Source organism: Somniosus microcephalus, chromosome 3 (assembly GCF_052327205.1).
Source record: "Somniosus microcephalus isolate GS21.2 chromosome 3, FLI_Smic_1.0, whole genome shotgun sequence".
Lineage (NCBI taxonomy): Eukaryota > Metazoa > Chordata > Chondrichthyes > Squaliformes > Somniosidae > Somniosus > Somniosus microcephalus.
In genome coordinates, this window is record NC_140989.1 from 227,440,385 (window position 1) to 227,466,587 (window position 26,203).

At 44.3% G+C, this 26,203-nt stretch overlaps 1 protein-coding gene across 1 annotated transcript in view; it reads left to right on the forward strand.

The window, feature by feature from the left end:
* Window positions 1-26,203, forward strand: part of LOC147121751 (olfactomedin-like protein 2B) — a 105,356-nt gene that overhangs the window by 50,534 nt on the left and 28,619 nt on the right. The window contains exon 4 of the mRNA XM_085977995.1: window positions 21,117-21,319. Within this exon, the coding sequence (XP_085834121.1) occupies window positions 21,117-21,319 (203 nt within the window). The remainder of the gene's footprint in view (window positions 1-21,116; window positions 21,320-26,203) is intronic.

Sequence of the window (26,203 nt, forward strand, 5' to 3'; positions counted from 1 at the left end):
TGACAATCACTTCTGCAGCCCTGGTATAATTACCCCTTCTCTCTAACCTCACTTTGCCTGAAGACTACAGTTAGTCTCAACTCCCCATGTGCAACGCAATGGAAGACTGACTAATTCTATTATAAAAACATTAGCGTTATAAGCAGCAACATGGTGCATTATTCTATAAAATGTACAAGAGAAATTAAATTAATAACAGTGTTATTATTGTAATAGTTACAACAATGTTACACACAGCAATGGTGTATTATATATAGGAGTGTTATACCCAGTAACAAACAGTATGATATATATATATAATATCTTTCATCTAGCACATGTTTTGTCCCTCACACTTAAGATGTTATACTTTGGGTGTCACACATACAGCAAATTTGTATATTATACTTGCAACATAATGGGCCAGAAATTCGCGGCCAAAGGCGTGAGTGCGCTCGGGGTACTCACGCATCTGGCCGTTGGAAATGCCGGCGTTCAGCATGAACAGCGCATGCGGGGAACGCCGGCATTTCCAGACCTCGAGCGCGTGCGACTGCACAGGCAACGCTTGCGCAGTGAACTTCGTAGATTTCATTCATGAAATCCGTGAGGGTAAGTCCTCAGAATTTACACTTGAAAAAAGCAAGTGTAAAGTGGTTCATTGGCTGCGGAGGAAGAAACATTTTATCGTGGAGCTTCTGAAATGCAATATTTTTTTTGGGAAAGGGAGGGAAGTTATTTTAAGAAATTTTAAGTAAGTTTTAAAGTTAAAATTTTTTTTTATTTTTTTAAAAGGGTTTTCAGAACGGTAGGTAGAAGGAGCAATTGTGGCTGTGTGAATGGAATGTGAGAATGAGTTATGTATGTATGTCCACATATATTCCTTTACGTATATGTATGTATGTTTTATATTCCTTTAATAATGTGTATGAATGTATGAATAATACATTCATACACATAAGTAAAGGAATATATACATAACACGCAAAGGAATATATACAGACATACATACTTTCAGAAGCTCCACGATAATAAATATCTTCCTCCGCAGCCTCTGGAGCAACTGTACCCATGCTTTTTTCATGTGTAAGTTGTAATGACTTGACCTCACTGAAAGCATTAATGAAAGCGGCGAATTATACTGCGCACGCGCTGCCTGTGTAGTCGCACGCGTTCTGCCTCTGAACCCCTTCGTTCAGAGGACAGGAAATGCCGGTTTTCCCCACATGCACTGTGCATGCTGAAAACCGGCATTTCATCCAGCCAGATGCGTAAGTACCCCGACCGTACTTGCGCATTTGGAAGGGAATTACTGGGCCAACATTTTACATGTCAATAAAATGAAAAATTTAACAATTGCACGACTTGCCCCCTCGCATCTGCGACTGAGGGTCCAAGGAGGTGCATTGCGCAAGAGGTCATCATCGTACGTATCCTCACACTGTTCCCTTTGGGGAACTGTATGAAGTGGTGGAAGGATTTATGGCCGTGATTAACGCTCATTCCGTGACCGTAACCATCTTTGAACCAGCCATTAGGGTGGTTAGTCCTATGGCGGGAGGGTTTTACGGGCTCCCACAACCCATCTGAGGGGGGGGGGCCACCAACACCCACGGACGCAAGTATCCCGCTGGATGTCCACCCAGAATTTAAAGTTGGAACTCCGACTCCACTTGCCGGGACTGTCTGGAGTGGGGTTCAAAACCCTACTCCTTCTGGCCCAGCGGCGGGGATGCTTACTGCTACGCAAAAGGCCCACTCCGCACAAAAGGTGACACCCATACGTTTCCTGCGCCTTTTCCCTCCCCGTGACTGGAGCCCTATGCTGCCATTTCACGTTGCTAATCGGATTGGGCCTTTGTCATAGCGGTAGGATCCCCGCCGCTGGGCCAGATCAGGGTAGGGTTTCGAACCCCGCTCCAGACAGTCCCGGCAAGTGGAGTCGGAGCTCCGGCTCTAAATTCTGGGTTGACATCCAGTGGGATATTTGCGTCCGTGGGTGTGGGTGGCCCCCCCTCCTTGTATAGCTTGTGGGAGCCCGTAAAACCCTCCCGCCATAGGACTAACCGCCCTAATGCCTGGTTCAAAGATGGTTACGGTCACGGAATGAGCGTTAATCATGGCCATAAATCCTTCCACCACTTCATACAGTTCCCCAAAGGGAACAGTGTGAAGACACGTATGACAACGACATTGCTAAATAAATAAATGGAATTTAAAAAATTCTTTTAGGGCTTTTGAAAGTCTTTAAATTGCTTTAATTCTGTTTAAAACTACTTCAGATTACTCAAAATAATGTAAACATTTTAAAAAGTTTATAAAAGTTACCAAAATCTTCAAAAAACTTCCAAAAACCTATTTAAACTGCTGCTTTGCATGTAAAAATGGTTAGCAGCTTGACAGAAACATTGGGGGCGTGTCCAGTGAAACTGAGACCTCAAGGGGCGTGTCTCACTTGCACTGCACGCTCCTGGCTTCGCGCTGGCTGCACTCCTGGGCGGCGTGACGTCATACGCTGCCCGGGATTCTTCTTCTGGAAACACCAATTCCAGGCGTCCCTGGAGCTGATCGGCAGTAGCGCGGGGTAAGTGTAAATACGGGGCTTGCACGCGCTGCAAGCCCCGTTCTGGAATTTCTGGGCCATTGACTCAAAATGACAAATTCATAAAACAGCAACAAATCACAAATGGCAAACATTTAAAGAAATATTCCAAAATTCTCAATGAATATACATTCCATTGAGAAATCAAAGTGATCCATCCGTGGCAAACTAAAGAAGTTAAAGAGAGTATTGGATTAAAAGAGTAGGCTTATAATGTTGCAAAGATTAGTTATAAGCCTGAGGATTGGGAGAGCTTTAGAAACCAGCAAAGAATGACCAAAAAATTGATAAAAAGGGAGAAAATAGAATGAGAGAGTAAACTAGCAAGAAATATAACAGTTGTAAGAGCTTCTACAAGTATGTAAAAAGGAAGAGAGTAACAAAAGTAAGCATTGGTCCCTTAGAGGCTGAGACAGGTGAAATTATAATGGGGAATAAGGAAATGGTAGAGACTTTAAACAAATATTTTGTAGCTGTCTTCACATTAGAAGGCACAAAAAGCATACCAAAAATAGTGGGGAACGAAGGAGCTAATAAGAATGAAGAACTTAAACTAATTAATATCAGTAGAGAAAAAGTACTTGAGAAACAAATGGGACTAAAAGCCGACAAATCCGCTGGACCTGATGGCTGACATTCTAGGGTTCCAAAAGAGGTGGCTGGAGAGATAGTGGATGCATTGGTTGTGATCTTCCAAAATTCCCTAGCTTCGGAACGGTCCCAGCAGATTGGAAAATAGCAAATGTAACCCCGCTATTCAAGAAAGGAGGGAGAGAGAAAACCGGGACCTACAGGCCAGTTAGCCTGACATCAGTCATCAGGAAAATGCTGGAATCCATTGTTAAGGAAGTGGTATCAGGGCACTTAGAAAATCATAATATGATTAGGCAGAGTCAACATGGTTTTATGAAAGGGAAATCGTGTTTCATAAATTTATTAGAGTTTTTTGAGGATGTAACTAGCAGGGTAGATAAAGGGGAACCAGTGGATGTAGTATATTTGGATTTCCAAAAGGCATTTGATAAGGTGCTACATAAAAGGTTGCTATGCAAGATAAGGGCTCATGGGGTTGGGGGTAATATATTAGCATGGATAGAGGATTGGTTAATGGACAGAAAACAGAGAGTAGGGATAAACGGGTCATTTTCCGGTTGGCAGCCTGTAACAAGTGGGGTGCCGCAAGGATCAGTGCTTGGGCCTCAGCTATGTACAATCTATATTAATGACTTAGATGAAGGGACTGAGTGTAATGTATCCAAGTTTGCTGACAATACAAAGCTAGGTGGGAAAGTAAGCTGTGAGGAGGACACAAAGAGCCTGCAAAGGGATATAGACAGGTTAAGTGAGTGGGCAATAAGTTGGCAGATGGAGTATAATATGGGGAAATGTGAGGTTATTCACTTTGGTAGGAAGCATAGAAAAACAGAATTTTTTTAAATGGTGAGAAACTATTAAATGTTGGTGTTCGGAAAGATTTAGGTGACTTCGTTCAAGAAACACAGAGTTAGCATGCAGGTACAGCAAGCAATTAGGAAGGCAAATGGCATGTTGACCTTTATTACAAGGGGGTTGGAGTACAAGAGCAAGGAAGTCTTGCTACAATTGTACAGGGCCTTGGTGAGACCACACCTGGAGGACTGTGCACAGTTTTATTCTCCTTATCTGAGAAAGGACATGCATACCTTAGAGGCGGTGCAACGAAGGTTCACTAGATTGATCTCTGGGATTAGAGGGTTGTACTATGATGAGAGATTAAGTAGATTGGGCCTATACTCTCTGGAGTTTAGAAGAATGAGAGGTGATCTCATAGAAACATATAAGGTATAAGGGGGATTGACAGGGTAGATGCTGAGAGGTTGTTTCCCCTGTCTGGAGAGTCCAGAACTAAGGTCACAGTCTCAGAATAAGGGGTCGGCCATTTAAGACTGAGATGAGGAGGAATTTCTTCACTCAGAGGCTTGTGAATCTTTGGAATTCTCTGCCCCAAAGGGCTGTGGATGCTGAGCCATTGAATATAATCAAGACTGAGATCGATAGATTTTTGGACTCTAGGGGAATCAAGGGATATGGGGATCGGGTGGGAAAGTGGAGTTGAGGTCGATGATCAGCCATGATCTTATTGAATGGCGGAGCAGGCTCGAGGGGCCGTATGGCCTACTCCAGCTACTAATTCTGATGTTCTTATCACAATTGCACAAAAATACTAAGGACCTATTAAAGCAAACAGCAGGCAATAAAAGAAAAGTGGAACCTATGAAATTGCTCAAAATATTTTTTGAAAATCTTTTCAATATTTTGCTTTATCTGTAAACGGAAAGGATTTAGCACTGGAAATATTGTTGCTAACAGAAGAACGATGGAAAGAAAATTGTAAAATTTGCAAGAAAATGATCAAACTTACCCATACATTGGCAAATTTGTGTTTGAATTATTTGCAGGTGGACACCTGTTCTACAATTCCATCTCTCTGCAGATACTTTTTCTTGCGCCTAATGCCATCAACTATTTCCACAAACATGCCCATGCTTCTCATAAACCAAAACGTGACCGTATGTTTGAAGTAATCTGGGAGGTAGTGTGCCCGGGGTGAACAATAAATCCCGTATGTTGCTAAGTTCACTGTAAATACTAACTACGGACCTTTCCGACTGTGACTGACCATCTAACTCAGGCTAAAAACTACCAATCGGATTCATTAAGAAATGTGAAATTAGACAAAACATGTGATTATCTTTTTTTTAGTGATGTTGATTGAGGGATAAATATTGGCCAGGACACCGGTGATAACTCCCCTGCTCTTCTTCGAAATAGTGTCATGGGATCTTTTACGCCCACCTGAGAGAGCAGACAGGGCCTCAGTTTAATGTCTTATTACTGTCTCCAACAGTACAGCACTCCATCAGTACTGCACTGGAGTGTTGGCCTAGATTTTTGTGCTCAAGTCTCTGGAGTGACTCAGATGAGACTGCTACCAACTGCAAAAAAAAAAGACTTGCATTGATATAGCGCCTTTCACGACCACTGGACATCCCAAAGCGCTTTATACTTTTTGAAGTGTAGTCACTGTTGTAATGTGGGAAACGCGGCAGCCAATTTGCACACAGCAAGCTCCCACAAACAGCAATGTGATAATGACCAGATAATGGGCCAGAAATTCCAGAACGGGGCTTGCAGCGCGTGCAAGCCCCGTATTTGCACTTACCCCGCGCTCCTGCCAATCAGCTCCAGGGACGCCTGCACTTCCAGAAACTGAAACAAGAATCCCGGGCAGCGTATGACGTCACGCCGCCCAGGAGTGCAGCCAGCGCGGACCCAGGAGCGTGCAGTGTAAGTGAGACACGCCCCTTGAGGTCTCAGTTTCACTGGACACGCCCCCAATGTTTCTGTCAAGCTGCTTTGCTTTTTTACATGCAAAGCAGCAGTTTAAATAGGTTTTTGGAAGTTTTTTCAAGATTTTGGTAACTTTTATAAAATTTTTAAAATGTTTACATTATTTTGAGTAATCTGAAGTAGTTTTAAAGAGAATTAAAGCAATTTAAAGACTTTTAAAAGCCCTAAAAGAATTTTTTTAATTCCATTTATTTATTTAGCAATGTCGTCGTCATACGTGTCTTCACACTGTTCCCTTTGGGGAACTGTATGAAGTGGTGGAAGGATTTATGGTCGTGATTAACGCTCATTCCGTGACCGTAACCATCTTTGAACCAGCCATTAGGGCGGTTAGTCCTATGGCGGGAGGGTTTTACGGGCTCCCACAAGCTATACAAGGAGGGGGGGCCACCCACACCCACGGACGCAAATATCCCACTGGATGTCAACCCAGAATTTAGAGCCGGAGCTCCGACTCCACTTGCCGGGACTGTCTGGAGCGGGGTTCGAAACCCTACCCAGATCTGGCCCAGCGGCGGGGATCCTACCGCTATGACAAACGCCCAATCCGATTAGCAACGTGAAATGGCAGCATAGGGCTCCAGTCACGGGGAGGGAAAAGGCGCAGGAAACGTATGGGTGTCACCTTTTGTGCGGAGTGGGCCTTTTGCGTAGCAGTAAGCATCCCCTCCGCTGGGCCAGAAGGAGTAGGGTTTTGAACCCCACTCCAGACAGTCCCGGCAAGTGGAGTCGGAGCTCCAACTTTAAATTCTGGGTGGACATCCAGCGGGATACTTGCGTCCGTGGGTGTTGGTGGCCCCCCCCCCCCCCCCTCAGATGGGTTGTGGGAGCCCGTAAAACCCTCCCGCCATAGGACTAACCACCCTAATGGCTGGTTCAAAGATGGTTACGGTCACGGAATGAGCGTTAATCACGGCCATAAATCCTTCCACCACTTCATACAGTTCCCCAAAGGGAACGGTGTGAGGATACGTCCGATGATGACCTCTTGCGCAATGCACCTCCTTGGACCCTCAGTCGCAGATGCGAGGGGGCAAGTCGTGCAAGTGTTAAATTTTTTATTTTATTGACATGTAAAATGTTGGCCCAATAATTCCCTTCCAAATGCGCTAGTACGGTCGGGGTACTTACGCATCTGGCCGGATGAAATGCCGGTTTTCAGCATGCACAGTGCATGTGGGGAAAACCGGCATTTCCTGTCCTCTGAACGAAGGGGTTCAGGGGCAGAACGCGTGCGACTGCACATGCAGCGCGTGCGCAGTATAATTCGCCGCTTTCATTAATGCTTTCAGTGAGGTCCAGTCATTACAACTTACACATGAAAAAAGCATGGGTACAGTTGCTACAGAGGCTGCGGAGGAAGATATTTCTTATCGTGGAGCTTCTGAAAGTATGTATGTCTGTATATATTCCTTTGCGTGTAATGTATATATTCCTTTACTTATGTGTATGAATGTATTATTTAATTATGACTTTCAGAGAAAGTAACTTATTGGAAAATCATAATTAAAAACATACATTCATAGTAAAGGAATATAAAACATACATACATATACGTAAAGGAATATATGTGGACATACATACATAACTCATTCTCACATTCCATTCACACAGCCACAAATGCTCCTTCTACCTACCGTTCTGAAAACCCTTTAAAAAAAAAATTTAACTTTAAAACTTACTTAAAATTTCTTAAAATAACTTCCCTCCCTTTCCCAAACAAAAATATTGCATTTCAAAAGCTCCACGATAAAATATATCTTCCTCCGCAGCCAATGAACCACTTTACACTTGCTTTTTTTCAGTGTAAGTTCTGAGGACTTACCCTCACGGATTTCATGAACGAAATCCACGAAGTTCACTGCGCAAGCGCTGCCTGTGCAGTCGCACGCGCTCGAGGTCTGGAAATGCCGGCGTTCCCCGCATGCGCTGTTCCTGCTGAACGCCGGCATTTCCAACGGCCAGAAGCGTGAGTACACCGAGCGCACTCACGCTTCTGGCCTGGAATTTCTGGCCCAATCTGTTTTAGTGATGTTGGTTGAGGGATAAATATCGGCCAGGACACCAGGGATAACTCCCCTGCTCTTCTTCGAGATATTGGGCCAGAAATTCGTGAACGGGGCTTGCCGCGCGTGCAAGGTCCCGATTTGCACTTACCCGACGCGCCTGCCGATCACCTCCAGGGACGCCTGGAATTCCATTTTGAATCTGAAGAATCCCGGGCAGCGTTTGACGTCACGCCGCCCAGGAGTGCAGCCAGCGCGAAGCCTGGAGCGCGCTGTGCAACTGAGACACGCCCCTTGAGGTCTCAGTTTAACAGGACACGCCCCCAATGTTTCTGCCAAGCTGCTAAGCATTTTTACATGCAAAGCAGCAGTTTAAATAGGTTTTTGGAAGTTTTTTGAAGCTTTTGGTAACTTTTATAAACTTTTAAAAACGTTTACATTATTTTGAAGAATCTGAAGTAGTTTTAAACAGAATTAAAGCAATTTAAAGACTTTTAAAAGCCCTAAAAGATTTTTTTAAATTCCATTTATTTATTTAGCAATGTCGTCGTCATATGTGTCTTCACACTGTTCCCTTTGGGGAACTGTATGAAGTGGTGGAAGGATTTATGACCATGATTAACGTTCATTCCGTGACCGTAACCATCTTTGAACCAGCCATTAGGGCGGTTAGTCCTATGGTGGGAGGGTTTTACGGGCTCCCACAAGCTATACAAGGAGGGGGGGCCACCCACACCCACGGACGCAAATATCCCACTGGATGTCAACCCAGAATTTAGAGCCGGAGCTCTGACTCCACTTGCCAGGGCTGTCTGGAGCGGGGTTCGAAACCCTACCCTGATCTGGCCCAGCGGCGGGGATCCTACCGCTATGCCAAAGGCCCAATCCGATTAGCAACGTGAAATGGCTGGAATGAGCACAATTCACGGCATTAAAAGAACTCACAATTGAACTGATGATGACCTCGGCAATCTCCTCAAGGAGGTGGAGGCGCAGCGCCTGCTCATCATTGGTAATGAGAAGTCAAATGCGCCGCAAAAAGGGCAGATGATAGCCTGGTCTTTCAAGTGGCAGCATAGGGCTCCAGTCACGGGGAGGGAAAAGGCGCAGGAAACGTATGGGTGTCACCTTTTGTGCGGAGTGGGCCTTTTGCGTAGCAGTAAGCATCCCCGCCGCTGGGCCAGAAGGAGTAGGGTTTTGAACCCCACTCCAGACAGTCCCGGCAAGTGGAGTCGGAGCTCCAACTATAAATTCTGGGTGGACATCCAGCGGGATACTTGCGTCCGTGGGTGTGGGTGGCCCCCCCCCGCCTCAGATGGGTTGTGGGAGCCCGTAAAACCCTCACGCCATAGGACTAACCACCCTAATGGCTGGTTCAAAGATGGTTACGGTCACGGAATGAGCGTTAATCACGGCCATAAATCCTTCCACCACTTCATACAGTTCCCGAAAGGGAACAGTGTGAGGATACGTACGACGATGACCTCTTGCGCAATGCACCTCCTTGGACCCTCAGTCACAGATGCGAGGGGGCAAATCGTGCAATTGTTAAATTTTTCATTTTATTGACATGTAAAATGTTGGCCCAGTAATTCCCTTCCAAATGCGCGAGTACGGTTGGGGTACTTACGCGTCTGGCCGGAGGAAATGCCGGTTTTCAGCATGCACAGTGCATGTGGGGAAAACCGGCATTTCCTGTCCTCTGAACGAAGGGGTTCAGAGGCAGAACGCGTGCGACTGCACAGGCAGCGCGTGCGCAGTAAAATTCGCCGCTTTCATTCATGCTTTCAGTGAGGTCAAGTCCTTACAACTTACACATGAAAAAAGCATGGGTACAGTTGCTCCAGAGGCTGCGGAGGAAGATATTTCTTATCGTGGAGCTTCTGAAAGTATGTGTGTCTGTATATATTCCTTTGCGTGTTATGTATATATTCCTTTACTTATGTGTATGAATGTATTATTTAATTATGACTTTCAGAGAAAGTAACTTATTGGAAAATCATAATTAAAAACATACATTCATACACAAGTAAAGGAATATAAAACATACATATATATACGTAAAGGAATATATGCGGACATACATACATAATTACTTATTACTGATGAAAAGTTTCTTTCTTAAAAGTGCTGGAAATGTTACATTACTCATTTTAGAACACTCATTTTCACATTCAATTCACACAGCCACAATTTCTCCTTTTACCTACCATTCTGAAAACCCGTTTAAAAAAAAAAAAAAAATTTAAACTTTAAAACTTTCTTAAAATAACTTCCCTCCCTTTCCCAAACAAAAATATTGCCTTTCAGAAGCTCCACGATAAAATATATCTTCCTCCGCAGCCTTGGAACAACTTTACACATGCTTTTTTCAAGTGTAACTTGTAAGGACTTACCCTCACTGAATCCATGAATGAAATCGACAAAGTTCACTGCGCAAGCGCTGCCTGTGCAGTCGCACGCGCTGTGCCTATGAACCCCTTCGTTCCGAGGTCTGGAAATGCCGGCGTTCCCCGCATGCGCTGTGCATGCTGAACGCCGGCATTTCCAACAGCCAGATGCGTGAGTACCCAGACCGTACTCACGCATTTGGTCACGAATTTCTGGCCCATTGCCATGGGATCTTTTATGTCCTCCTGAGAGAGCAGACGGGATCTCGGTTTAACATCACATCCGAAAGACAGTGCAGCACACCCTCAATACTGTACTGGAGTGTCAGCCTAGATCTTTGTGCTCAGGTCTCTGGAGTGGGACTTGAACCCACAACCTTCTGACTCGGAGGTGAGTGTGCTACCCACTGAGCCACTGGCTGACACTGAAGTACGAAGACTCAATTTCAAATATAAGCCTTAACCCCAACCTCAGAGAAGCAGCCCCAAGGCAGCCTGGTGACATTTTCACTTTGTGCACCAGCTCGTCTCCCATACTGAGTGACAGATTCAGATTCTGTTGAAGTATTATGGTCCGTTCTGTGCTGTGGACCTGCACCTATCAAGACAACCACTGGACAGAATTTTCAGCAACATTTCTAATGAATTCTAGAACAGCACAGGCTACCCTTTCATAAGTTACAAAAAAAAAGTTCCATATTTTAAAACAAACAAATCGATTCGCTCATGGAACTCGTGCAAAATGGAAATACTATTTTCATTGCACATGGCCATTTCAAACAATTCTAGAACTGCACAGAACTAAGGAACATTCCCAAGCTCTCAGCCTTACTGGGGGCAAAAAAGTGTTAAAAAGTATTATTCAGTATTATTTTGGTGCAGAAATACCACAACAGTCACACATCTGACCAGGATCCCCAACAGTGCAGGCAGTGAAAGGGCTGCCAGAAAATCAATCCTTGTCGCACAGCACAACCGCCCCAAGCAGATGAGAAAGGAATTGCTTCCCTCGTACTACACGTACCTTACAGATAACAATTTAAACATCAGGTTTACAGACAAAATATTTTAGCAGACTACAGTCAAACCACCCTCAGTCCAGGGCATGAACTAAACTGGGCTGACATTCCAGTGCCTTATAGCTAACACCTATATTAGTACTACAGGTTGAGCGTCCCAAATCCGGAGTTCTGGAATGTTCCGGAATCCGGACTCCGGGACGATTGGTGGCAGGGGTCCAGAATCCGTAAAATGTTCCGGAATCTGGACACCCTGAGGGAGGCTTACCAAAAACCAGAAATAGCGCAACCTGGGCCCAAGCATTTCCGGACTCGGCACGTGTTTCTGATGTCCGAAGTCCGGAAATATCACAACCTGGGCTCGGGCGTTTCCGGACTTCGGACATCAGAAACACGTTCCGAAGTCCGGAAAAACCCAAAAACCGGCTTGGCCTCGGTCCCGAGGTTGCTGGATTCAGGACGCTCAACCTGTATAAGCATAATTGGGGAGATTAGATCAAAAATGTTTTCTTGCAAAATATTATTAAAACATGGAATGAATTACTGAAAGTGGCTAAGAAAGCTACTTGAAGAGGAACAATATTCAGGGATACAGTGAAAGAGCAGGGAAATCGGATTAGATAGCTCTGATGTGAAGTTGGCACAGGCATGATGGGCTGAGTGGCCTCCTTCGGTGTTGATATTTTTATGATTCAGTGAAGTATTTAATCGTTGGCCTGTATAGATGGGTTAAGAGCTCAGGTAGCACCCACAGCCTGGAAAACTGGCACCGAGTGGCGCTCCTTTGGGTTTGCGAGTAACCATGTGAAGAGAAACCACCACGAGGTGCTTCCCTGTGCCATCCGAACATTAGCGCTTTATTGAACTAGATCGCTGCATGGCATCAGACAAAGCTCTCCTTCCCCACTGCACCAGTACAAAGTTTCAATTTCCCATAATAGCCGGCCTTTTGTCCTTTCTAAATGAGATTGGCAATTTGATACCAATTAGTACCAATTATCGTTTTTTGTTGTGCCGTGAACTCACACCTAACGATATGTGTGGATTGGTCTGACCATCAACTGCTGTTGTTAACCTTTCAGTGCAGTGCTCATGAGCCTTCGACAATCAACTCATCATTTTAACACTTTGTAATAGCCTTGCAATCAGACTTGTTGCACCATATTTTCACTCCTTTTGCACACCTTGCTTCCTGGCTCTGTACAAGACCCCCTTACAGCTTTGATTTAATCCAGGGGGTTCTCCAAACTGCAGCCCATAGACCACATCTGGACCGTGGTCCCAGGCAACTTTGTGATTTGATTTCTTTACTCACTGAGCTTTGTCGTGTTTGAATGCTGTGGGCCTGGAGATTTGGAAAAGGCTGTTTTAGCACTGTTGGTTCATTGGTGGATAAGTCCGAAATCAGAAAAGAACCAATCGACAAACTTGTATTTTTTCATGCCTTTCATGATCTCAGGACATCCCAGAGCGCTTTACAGCTAATGAAGTAGTTTTAAATTGTAGTCACTGTCGCAATGTAGGAAACACGGCAGCCAATTTGCACGCAGCAAGGTCCCACAAACAGCAATGAGATAAACAACCAGGCAATCTGCTTTAATGTTGGGTGAGGGATAAATATTGGCCAGGCCAGGACACTGGAAGAACTCTTCTTCAAATAATGCCTCGAGTTCTTTTATGTCCACCTGTAATCCACTTGTCTACCCCCACCTGAAGGTTCTTCCAGGAAAAGCTTACAGAATTAATAAACCTCATCCAAAAATAGCAACGATAATTGCGTGTTTAAACAGATGGTTCTCATAACACATCGCAACAGAACAGATGCAGAATGGAGGTGTGAAAAGATGATGCTGGTTGTGTTTATACGGTGTGACGGAGTGTTAAGATGACAGATTGAATATTAAAGGCGCATGAATGCTGCAGGTCCCAATGACAGGGTCTCCAGATAATTTAATACCCCAGTTACACTGCACAGAGCAGTGCAGTTTCATGAGCATCTTTAACAGTGGTTGAGAGTGAGCAGCCATGTTCATAACACTCACTTGCACTATCAAGCCAGAGACTGCCATACGTGCACCCTCTGAGATAAGTTCAGCGGATCAATTGCCAGTGAAATTCTTGATGAAATAATAAATTCTTTTGTAGCACTACAGGTTTAAAGCAGGTGCTGCAGGGGGTCCCCAAAACTGCTTTTAAATCTTAAGGTTTAAAGAGTCAGCTGTACTGTGGGAGAAATGGGTTTTGCTTCCTGGGACAGGAGAGAGCTGTTCCGTTGGGACGGACTTCACTTGGCCAGTGCTGGGACTAAAATCCTGGCGAATCGAATAACTAGGGCTGTAGAGAGGGCTTTAAACTAATTAGTGGGGGGGAGGTTTTAAGAGAGCGAAAAATAAAAATGACAGCGGAGAAGGCAATAGAGCAAGGTAGCAGTGGGGGAATTAAAAACCAGAGCATGTCAGGAAGGGACAGAATGTATGATGATAAAGGTAAAGTAGTAAAAGGGGTAAAAGCAGGAATAAATTGTCAGAAAACATATTTGAAAGTTCTTTATCTGAATGCACGCAGCATTCGTAACAAAATTGACGAGTTGACGGTACAAATAACTACACATGGGTATAGGGTTGCAAAATTCTGGGAATTTTCAAAAGAGGAAACTTTCCATGGGAATTTTCGGGAATTTATGGGAATTTTGAGTTTTTTTGCACACTGATGGTTTTTGTCTCTGACCCTTATATTATCTTTGTTGTCAAAATAGACATACTGTTCCATACAAATAAAAACAGGCTTTCAAAACTTTATTTAGGTTATAATTTTGAACTTTATTGAACCCCCACAAAAAAGACCCATCTAAAATAAAATAAAAAGAGCGTCAGCTTATTTAGCCTGTAATTTGTCCTTATTTTGTCCCTTTGAGTCTTCTACTCATGAGCCTTCTGAGTCTTCTACTCCTCATTGCTCCTCCTGATTCTCTGACTCTGGCTCTGACGTGTCCATTTCCTCCTCTGTGTCAGTGTCTAGCTGTGTGGTGGACGCTTCTGTATCTGGCTCAATAAGTTGTAGGTTCGCCCGGATAGCCACCAGTTTCTCCACTCTCTTGTTAGTCAGCCTGTTGCGCACCTTTGTATGCGTATTCCCAAAAAGTGACCAGTTTCGTTCAGAGGCCGCTGATGAAGGTGGGATTTGGAGTATCACCGATGCAATAGGTGACAGGGCCTCAGATGCACAAAGTCCCTTCCACCAGGTATGTGCACTGATATGCTTGCATGATTCCCATATCCCATCCCCATTCCAAAGACCTTGCTTGGTAGAGAACTTTGCCAGACTTCCCAGAACTTTGCCCACATCCAGATTGAGATGGTGTGAGAGGGTAGAAATCACACTGTAAGCGCTGTTGATCTGTTCTCCAGAAAGTATTGGTCTCCCAACATGCTTTGGGTCCAGCATGTATGCTGCAGCATGAATCGGCTTGACACAAAATTCTTGACGCGTCTGTATGAATTGAACAATTGCCTTCTCCTCTGCTTTGAGCAGCAGGGATGTGGGTAGGGCAATGCTGATTTGTTCTTTTAAATCAGTAAAAAGCCTGAGAACATCTGACAAGACAGCGTCATCTCCTTCAATCTGAGCAATTGCAGATGCTACTGGTGAGAGTAGTTTAAGGCTGCTAACCACTCTCTCCCAAAACACATCATCCAGCAGTATTTTCTTGATGGTGGTTTCCATATCCCCAGACTGGGATATTGCCATTTCTTGCAGCGACTCCTTACCCTCCAGAAGGCTGTTGTACATTATGACAACACCACCCCATCTAGTGTTGTTGGGCAGCTTCAGTGTGGTGTTCTCGTTCTTTGTCATTTGCTTGGAGTTGTAGGTTGCTGCAACTACCTGTTTTCCCCTGACATATTTAACAACTTGCTTGGCTCTCTTGTACAGTGCTTCCATGGTTCTCAAACCCATGATGTCCTTGAGGAGCAGGTTAAGCCCATGAGCTGCGCACCCAATAGACGTAATATGAGGGTAGGCCTCCTCCACTTGAGCCCAAGCAGCCTTCATATTCGCAGCATTGTCAGTAACTACTGCAAAGACCTTTTGTGATCCAAGATCGTTGATGACCGCTTTCAGCTCATCAGCAATGTATGTACCTGTGTGTCTGTTGTCCTTCGTGTCTGTGCTCTTGAAGAACACTGGGAGAGGAGTGGAGACGATGTCGTTTATGATGCCCTCCCCTCGTACATTTGACCACCCATCTGAGATAACTGCACCACAGTCTACCATCGCTATCGTTTCTTTGAGCTTTCCTTGGACTCTGTTATACTCAGCCTCCAGCAAATAAGTAGACAAAGCATGTCTGGTGGGAGGACAGTATGCAGAGTGAATAACATTGAAAAATCTCTTCCAGTACATATTGGCTGTGAGCATGAGGGGTGAGCCTGTTGCATATACAGCTCGAGCAAGGCACTCATCTGCATTCTTCTGGCTATGGTTATCCATTGTATCAAAGAACCTTCCAAGTGGGCCAGGAGTTGCTGATGATAAGGAGCCTGATGTTGAATGGAAGCAGAGGAACTCTGGGCTGACTGCTGTGAGCTTTGAGTGAAGTTGTTGCATTTGGATAAATGCTGCTGCATCTTTGTGGCATTCTTTACATATGGCTTTCTACAGTGTTTGCACATGTACACAGTCTTTCCATCTTTAATGCCTGGGGTAAAATGCTTCCACACATCCGACGGTAAACGTGGCATTGTTCTATGCAGAGAAATAAAGGGCATTCATCTCTGTGTCGAACTGCGGTCGATCAGCACGATTGCAACAGGGCGAGTACATTTTTGCTGATGCTCCATGTGATGGAAGCATGACCTGTACACACACGACGCTACATCACCAATAGTGTATTATTTTGTATATTTTAAATTGAAGGACAACAGAGTTCAACAAGTAACTGGTTTATTTGGTATAAAGTCTGATTTACTTACTGCATCATCACAACATCAGCAGAAAACAAAATGACTTCCCTCAGGACCCCTAACCTGGATCTTAAAAAAAACTATAGCAGTCTTACAGATGCCTGCAGGCCAATCACAATTCGATATGCAAATATTACAAATAGAGGGAGCTAATCGCTCATCCACTCATCCAACCAATCAGGACACATTTGTTCACAGTCACACACAAAACTTGTAATGATTAAAACAAGCCAAGTAAGAAGATAAACATATATTGATTAAGAAATTCCTTAATAATTAAGATTCCATCTCTGTTAGTAATTTTAAGAGAGGACCTGTGGGGAAAAAAAAAGAAAGAAATACAAAAAAAACAATATTATGCTAACGTGCTTTTTTGGGCAAAATTCCCAAGCTAAACTTCCCGTGGAAAATTTCCGGAAATTTACCGGAAACTTTCCACCCCTTTGCAACCCTACATGGGTATGATCTGGTGGCCATTACGGAAACATGGCTGCAAGATAATCATGACTTGGAACTAAACATACAAGGGTATTTGACAATTAGGAAGGACAGACAGGAAGGAAAGGGAGGTGGGGTTGCTATGTTAATCAAGGATGGAATCACTGCAATAGTCAGAAATGATATTGGGTCAAAGGATCAGGATAGTGAAACAGTTTGGGTGGAGATAAGGAATAATAAGGGGAAAAAGTCACTAGTGGGTGTAGTTTATAGGCCTCCTAACAGTTGCAACTCCGTTGGTCAGAGTATAAATCAGGAAATAGTTGGGGCTTGTAATAAGGGAACAGCTATAATCATGGGGGATTTTAACTTTCATATTGACTGGACTAATCAAATTGGGCATGGCAGCATTGAGGAAGAGTTCATAGAGTGTATTAGGGACGGGTTCCTTGAGCAGTATGTAACTGAACCAACCAGGGGGCAGGCAATCTTAGATCTGGTCCTGTGTAATGAGACAGGATTAATAAAAAATGTCCTAGTAAAGGATCCCCTTGGAATGAGTGACCATAATATGGTTGAATTCCAAATTCAGTTTGAGGGTGAGAGAGTTGGATCTCAAACCAGCGTACTAAGCTTAAATAAAGGAGACTATGAAGGTATGAGAGTAGAATTGACTAAAGTGGACTGGGAAAACATATTAAAGTGTAAGACGGTACAAGAGCAGTGGTCTACATTCAAGGAGATATTTCACATCTTTCAAGATAAATATATTCCACTGAGGAAAAAGGGGAGTAAAAGAAAAGACAGCCATCCGTGGCTTAGTAAAGTAATAAAGGATAGTATTCGACTGAAAACAAGGGCATATAAAGTAGCCAAATCTAGTGGGAGGATAGAAGATTGGGAAGCATTTAAAAGCCAGCAAACAATAACTAAAAGATTAATTAAGAAAGGGAAGATAGATTATGAAAGTAAACTAGCAAAAAATATAAAAACAGATAGCAAGAGTTTCTGCAGCTATATAAAAAGAAAAAGGGTGGCTAAAGTGAACGTTGGTCCCTTAGAGGATGGGACCGGGAAACTAGTGGTGGGGAACATGGAGATGGCAAAGACGCTGAACAAATATTTTGTATCAGTCTTTACAGTAGAGGACACTAAAAATATCCCAACACTGGACAAACAGGGGGCAATGGGGGGGCGGGGGGGAGTTAAACACGATTAAAATCACTAAGGAGATGGTACTCAGTAAAATAATGGGACTTAAGGCGGATAAATCCCCCGGACCTGATGGCCTACATCCTAGGGTCTTGAGAGAAGTGACGGTAGGGATTGTGGATGCATTGGTGATCATTTTCCAGAACTCCCTGGACTCAGGAAAGGTCCCGGCAGATTGGAAAACTGCTAATGTAACACCCTTATTTAAGAAGGGAAGTAGACAAAAAGCTGGAAACTATAGACCAGTTAGCCTAACATCTGTGGTTGGCAAAATGTTGGAGTCCATTATTAAGGAAACAGTAACAGAGCATTTGGATAAACATAATTTAATAGGACAGAGTCAGCATGGTTTTACGAAGGGGAAGTCATGTTTGACAAATTTGCTCGAATTCTTTGAGGATGTAACATAAAGGGTGGATAAAGGGGAACCAGTGGATGTAGTGTATTTGGACTTCCAAAAGGCATTTGACAAGGTTCCACACAAAAGATTACTGATCAAGATAAAAAAATCATGGGATTGGGGGTAATATACTGGCATGGGTGGAAGATTGGCTATCTAACAGAAAACAAAGAGTTGGGATAAATGGTTCGTTCTCGGGCTGGCAATTAGTAACTAGTGGTGTTCCGCAGGGGTCAGTGCTGGGACCCCAACTCTTTACAAGCTATGTTAACGATTTGGAGGAAGGGACCGAGTGCAACATATCCAAGTTTGCCGACGATACAAAGATGGGAGGGAAAGCAGTGAGTGAGGAGGACATAAAAAACCCGCAAAAGGACATAGACAAGCTAAGTGAGTGGGCAGAGATTTGGCAGATGCAATATAATGTTGGAAAGTGTGAGGTTATGCACTTTGGCACAAAAAATCAAAGAGCAAGTTATTATCTAAATGGAGAGAAACAGCAAAGTGCTACAGTACAAAGGGATCTGGGGGTCCTGGTACATGAAACACAAAAAGTTAGTATGCAGGTGCAGCAGGTGATCAGGAAGGCCAATGGGATCTTGGCTTTTATTGCAAGTGGGATGGAGTATAAAAACAGGGAAGTCTTGCTGCAGTTATACAGGGTATTGGTGAGGCCACACCTGGAATACTGCGTGCAGTTTTGGTTTCCATATTTAAGAAAAGATATACTTGCTCTCGAGGCGGTTCAGAGAAGGTTCACTCGGTTGATTCCGGAGATGAGGGGGTTGACGTATGAGGAAAGGTTGAGTAGGTTGGGACTCTACTCATTGGAGTTCAGAAGAATGAGAGGCGATCTTATCGAAACATATAAGATTGTGAGGGGGCTTGATCGGGTGGATGTGGTGAGGATGTTTCCACTGATGGGTGAGACTAGAACTAGGGGGCATAATCTTAGAATCAGGGGCTGCCCTTTCAAAACTGAGATGAGGAGAAACTTCTTCACTCAAAGGGTAGTAAATTTATGGAATTTGCTACCCCAGAGAGCTGTGGAAGCTGCAACATTAAATAAATTAAAAATGGAGATAGACATTTTCCTAGCAGATAAGGGAATTAGGGGTTAAGGGGAGAGGGTAGGGAAGTGGACGTGAGTCTAGATTCAGATCAGCCATGATCCTATTGAATGGCGGAGCAGGCCCGAGGGGCCGTATGGCCTATTCCTGCTCCTATTTCTTATGTTCTTATGTGTAAGAGCCAACAAGCAGTGCTTGGGGTCTAAGAGTCAATGTGCAGGAATTGAGGTACAGTAACCTGCTAGACGAAGAACCCAGAGATCAGAGGTTCAAATCCCACCATGGCAATCTGTGAAACTGAATACAATAAAATCTGATCATTTGAGGGGCAAGCAGCAGGGAAAGAAACTGACAAAAGCTGCTGGATTTGTGTAAAAACCCAACTGGTTCACACATGCCCGTTAATCGTTGTTGTTGATGCGCCTTTGGCTATTTTTCTATGTTAATGCCGCTTTATAACCACAAGTAGTAGTAGTTGTTGTGTTACAGAAATAAACTTAGCAAAAGCAAAAGATAGGGCTGAAGGGATATTTACTAGTCCTAGCCCCTTTGGGCTACCCCGGATCAGGCATATTTCTCAGATGTTCACTTTCAACTAAAGTTTGAGGTAGCCGAATTCTAAAGACGCTTAATTGGGTCTAAAGGTCCGGACTATCTCTCCCTAAAGGAAAGGAACAACCCGAGAATGTTGCCATCCTCCAGATAGTGCTTTTAATAGGTTTAGTTAGACTGTAATGTCCAGGATATTATGAGGGTCTGGAAAACTCCCCTCAGAAATGTAACTCTCCACCAAAGAGTGTACAGAGATTGAGTTTGCGAGTTATTGATACAGAAGACTTATGTGAGACAATTCTAAAAATATATTGAGATTTATTAAAAGAACCGATATGCAATTTACAGTTGGTGAATCAGTCAATCGCAACATTAACAGTTCTAAAAAGAGAAAAATATGATCTTATTTTTAACAGAGAATCTTACTTTTAAATCTGAACTTTGCTACAGTATTACAGTTCTTAAAATTTTCTATACAGGATATCCATCAATCTCAAAATAACTTTGATCTCCAAGGTACAAAGAGTGGAAGACCACAGAGCCGCCTCTGTAGTCGAGAATCGCCTTGCCTGATTAAAGCGACTTTGCTATCACATTTGAGACTTCAATATTTATACCCTTTTTCAGTTGTATTTCCTTTACGGTTTCTGCTGATGCAAGTTAATTATTACTATTCATCTTTCTGCTGACCTCTGCAATTCTTTACTGCCACATCAGCTTGTAATATTCCAGAATCTGCCGCATCTTCAGGTGTTCTGGGTTTATCATATAAAAAGGTGTGAAAGGCAGGTGTCCCTTTTATTTTATGTGTCATCTTTACGAAGTTTAATTTATATCACATATCCAGGGTTGACCATTGTTTTGTTCCCAAAAGGTCAGCTACTCGGAGCCACCCCATACTTCTGTTTCAATAAGGTTATTTATTCAGGGATAACAACTTGTCCTGTTTCAACAAGGCCAGAATTCTTTCATAAGATAGTGTATTTTTCTAAAAAAGGCTATATAGTGTATTCCTTCACAGGGCCAACCAAAAAAGAACAAAGAAATGAGGGAAGACAGACTGGCAGACGGAGCAGGGTCCCACACCGGCTAACTGATCTCCCTTTCTCCTCAGGCATCTACTGCAAACACTTCTGGGGGGGACAGGCCCGTCACGGGCAATGTCAGCAAGGTCCGGGGTAAGATGGAGAAGAAGGAAAATCGCACGACTGCCCGCAGCAGCACGAAGGAAGAAATGACCGACATCGGCACAAACTTCCTGCAGAGAGACGCTGCAGCCACCTATACCCAGTCTGAGGTAAGAGGCCAAGCCAAGCAGGCAAACGAAAACCCCAGACATCTGGGTCCCATTTATATCCCTTTTGTTGGTTTTTGAAAAGCAGCTGAAGCAGAAAGGGATCCAAGAGGACAATTAAGAAGAAAAACAGCTATGACTAAATAATTTGAGCTGTTCCAAGTTTTGGAAGCAGGTCTTGTCTACAAATGCTCTCCCCTCCAGCATCACAGGTCTGGCCTGCGAGCCACGACTGCATGGATGAAAGCTCCAAGTTTAAATAAAAAAAAGTGACCTTATTTTATTGAGAGTTTTTGTGCTCGTCAAGGTGAGGGGACAGTCAATACTGGGGAATGGGCACCCAATGCCACTGTCAAACATTCCCAAGGCGGGTTTACATTGGTGTTTGTTTAGCTCGGATAGCAGTGTCGTGTGCTGCTTCTCCATGTTTGCACGGCTTAATCCGTCTCGCCTATCCCGGAGGCAGAATTTCACATGGGTCTGATTCTCCTGCTAGGATAGGAGAGCTGGATGTAGCAGTGTAAATACAGGGAGCCGATCAATGGGTGCCAGCAACCCAGCGTCCTGCAAATCCAACTCACAAGTTCCAGCATCATAGCAGCTGCAGTCAGCTGTAGCCCACGCAAGAATAAGGCGTTTCCTGCTCTCGCCCTGAACTAGATAATTTCATTCACTTTGCCTCCAATTTCCACCCTTCCCTCACCTTCACATGGTCTATCTCCGACTCTCCCCTTCCCTTCCTCGACTTCTCCGTCTCCATCTCTGGGGATAGGTTGTTGACCAACATTCACTACAAGCCTACTGACTCCCACAGCTACCTGGACTACACTTCCTCCCACCCCGCCTCCTGTAAGGACTCTATTCCATTCTCCCAGTTTCTCCGTCTCCGCCGCATCTGCTCTGACGATGCCACCTTCCACACCAGTGCTTCCGACAGGTCTTCCTTTTTCCGCAACTGAGGATTTCCCTCTACCGTGGTTGACACGGCCCTCGACCATGTCCGTTCTATCTCCCACACTTCTGCCCTCACCCCTGCCCCTCCCTCCCAGAACCACAATAGGGTTCCCCTTGTCCTCACCTTTCACCCCACCAGCCTCCACATTCAAAGAATCATTTTCCGCCACCTCCAACATGATCCCACCACCAAACGCATCTTCCCCTCCCCTCCCCTTTCAGCATTCCGTAGGGACCGCTCCCTCCGAGACACCCTAGTCCACTCCTCTATCACCCCCAGCACCCCTTCCCCTTTGCCCGGCACCTTCCCGTGCAAGCGCAGGAGAGGCAACACCTGCCCTTATACCTCCCCCCTTCCCACTGTCCAGGGCCCCAAACACCCCTTCCAGGTGAAACAGCGATTTACTTGTACTTCTTGCAATCTAGTATACTGTATTCGCTGCTCACGATGTTGTCTCCTCCACATCGGGGAGACCAAACGCAGATTGGGTGACCGCTTTGCGGAACACCTCTGTTCAGTCCGTAAGGGTGACCCCGAGCTTCCGGTCGCCTGTCACTTCAATTCACCGCTCCATTCCCACTCAGACTTCACCATCCTTGGCCTCTTACACTGTTCTACGGAAGCTCAGTGAAAGCTCGAGGAACAGCACCTCATTTTCCGATTAGGCACTTTACAGCCTTCCGGACTCAATATCGAGTTCAACAATTTCAGATCATACCCTCGGCCCCTATTACATTTTTATATATTTTTTATCCACACTTTTGGTTTGTGCCATTTCCCTTTTTTCTCTCCCACATGGCAGCTGTCTTTCATTCTGCCAGCGTATTTCACACTTCATCTAGAGCTATCCTTTTTTTCTTTACCTGTCCTATTACCATCTCATCTCACCTTGACTATCTCTTAATGTCTCTTCACCCCCCACAGACCTTCCCTTTTGTTCTTTCATCCCCTCCCCCATTTCCCAGCCCCCAAACTTGCTTTTTAATCTGTTTCATTTCCTGCTTTTTTTCTCAGTTCTGACGAAGGGTCTTCGACCTGAAATGTTGACTCTGTTTCTCTCCACGGATGTTGCCTGGCCTGCTGAGTTTTTCCAGCGTTTTCTGTTGTTATCAAGAATAAGGTTTCCTCAACTCTTCCCCAACAATGAGCCTCAGCCTCTGGAAAAAGCACCTCCTGCAGCTTCAGCGAGTGCCAGTTTTCCATTTCCTACGTTATTCTGAGCACGGTTGCTCATTCGTGCCAAATTAAGGAGAGATTTGTGTTGTGGGCTCAATGCCCACTCAGAACAGAACTGAGACGACCCAAACTCATTTCAGCTTAGGAAGGACCCTTAACAACCAGCCAACGGATCTAATCAGCCGGAACTGTTTTCAACCTGAATCCCAGAGGGCGAAGTACTGAGTCTGTGATTTTTAACATGGCAGATCAAACATTAAGTCTCTGTTTTGTTAAAATATAAAATGGTTCCAGCAATGGGGAGATACTTGGGGACGAGAAAGGTTAATTTGAAAATAGCAAGGAGTAGGAGTGAGAAAGGCTGGGAATTCCCTTGGGATATTAGAAGAGGCAAGAAACATTACAGCTTAAACTCAATTATGAAGTGTAGAAAATAGCCCCTGGCAGTTTTTCACCTGTAAGCCCAAAGGGGATATATTAAAAGGGATATATATTAAATAAACTAATCAAACTCAAAGAGGATAAAACCCCATGGATTGCATCCCAGCATTTTAAAAGAATCTAGGGAAGAGATAGCAGAGGCATTACTCGGCATATTTAATAATTCATTAGAAAAAGGTGCAGTGCCAGAGGACTGGCGGCTAGCTAACGTAACACCTATATTTAAGAAGAGGGATAGAACATGTCCAGGGAATTATAGACCAGTCAGCTTAACATTGGTGACAGGAAAAATAATGGAATCCCTGCTAAAGGAGAGAATAGAAGAACATCTAGAAATGAAAAGTATAATAATGAATAGTCAGCATGGATTTCAAAAGGGAAAATCTTGCTTGACCAACCTTATTGAATTTTTTGAAGAGGTAACAGGGAGAGTAGACAATGGTAATGCAGTAGATGTAATTTATCTAGATTTTCAAAAGGCCTTCGATAAGGTACCCAATAATAGACTGATGAACAAGGTCAGAGAATGTGGAGTCAGGAGACAAGTAGCAGAACGGATTGCTGGCTCGCTTCTAGACAGAAAGCAGAGAGTGGGAGTAAAGGGTAGCTGTTCACAGTGGCAGAAGGTGGGTAATGGTGTTCCACAAGAATCAGTGTTGGGACCACTGCTGTTCACAATTTACATTAACGATTTAGACTTTGGAATCAAAAACACAATTTCTAAATTTGCAGATGACACCAAATTGGGGGGTGTAAAGTCCACGCCTCAATAATACACGGACTTCGGGAGAACAGTTTAACAGGTACTTTACTGAACAAGAGGCAGCTTGAAACTGAAACTACAGAAGCCTGCTAGGGCCTTTTATACAGGGGTGGTCACTGCCGGTACTGCAGCCTAAGACCAGTTATTCCCTTAAAGGTACATACACAACAATTCCTCCCCTTTTAGATAAACAGTACATAACATTCATTTAACAACTAAATAATAACTAATTACAATTACAATTTTCTCAGTAATATATACATCAACTGAAATAGTCATTTATAAGTTCAGTCTTTGAGGAGGCTTCCTGATCCGGACTGGATAGTGCCTTTCTCGAGTATCCTGTTCTGGCGGTGGAGTCAATTCTGGCTCATTGTCACTGGTTGGTTCGTCAGCTTCCAATACCCCTGCTTCTGAGGTAGACGCAATCTGTACTTCGGGCTCATTACCAGGTGCACATGCTTGTGGTACAGGATTGTCTTGTTCCTGTGACTCTAGAATCTGGTCAGCATGGCGTCTCATGATGCTCTCTCCAACGTCCACTGTGTACATTAGTGGTCCCTGCTGTGTGCACATCGTTCCAGGCTGCCATTTTTCTGTTCGGTAGTCGCGGGCCAAGACTGGTTGTCCTATCTTGAAGCTCCTGGTTGGCTTCTCATTTATGTGCTGGAACGGCTTATCCTCAACATCTCGTCTTATGTTTGGTTTGAGCAAATCCAAGCGACATCTTAGTCTCCGGTTGAAAAACAGTACGGCTGGAGTTTGGTTGGTTACTGCATGTGTCGCATTCCGGTAAGCAAACAGGAAGTTATCCACCTTGTGTTGCAGTGGTATGTCGTCATTATACATTGCCTTTATGGCCTTTTTAAAGGTCTGACCAAACCTCTCAGCCAATCCATTTGCGGCTGGATGATATGGGGCAGATGTGTAATGTTTCACCCCATTATTCTTCAGGAACCTCCGGAAATCCTCAGACACAAACTGTGGGCCATTGTCGGAGCAAATCTGTTCTGGTAACCCATTCCTGGCGAAGATGGTCCTTAGGACTGCAATAGTTTTCTCCGTGGTGGTGGAGGACATTTTAATGACCTCTGGCCATTTTGAATGGGCGTCCACAGCGATTAGAAACATTGAGTCCATAAATGGACCAACAAAATCAATGTGTACCCGTTGCCATGGAGATGAGGGCCACTCCCATGGATGTAGCGGGGCCTGTGGTGGAGCGTTTTGGACCTTCTGGCATCCTGTGCATCTCTTGGTCATATCCTCGATTTCTTTATCGATTCCCGGCCACCACACAAACGCCCTGGCTAGGCTCTTCATTTTTACCCCTCCCAGATGACCCTCATGAAGCTCATTGAGTACTCTATCTCTCAACTCGGGTGGAATTACCACTCGGGATCCACACATCAAGGTTCCCCGGCACACTGACAGCTGTTCCCTCCTTGGCGAGAATGCTGGCAACAGTGAGTCGCCATATGCTGGCCATCCCTTCACCGTCAAATCATAGACCCGAGAGAGTGTTGGGCCATTTCGGGTTTCCTTCTCAATA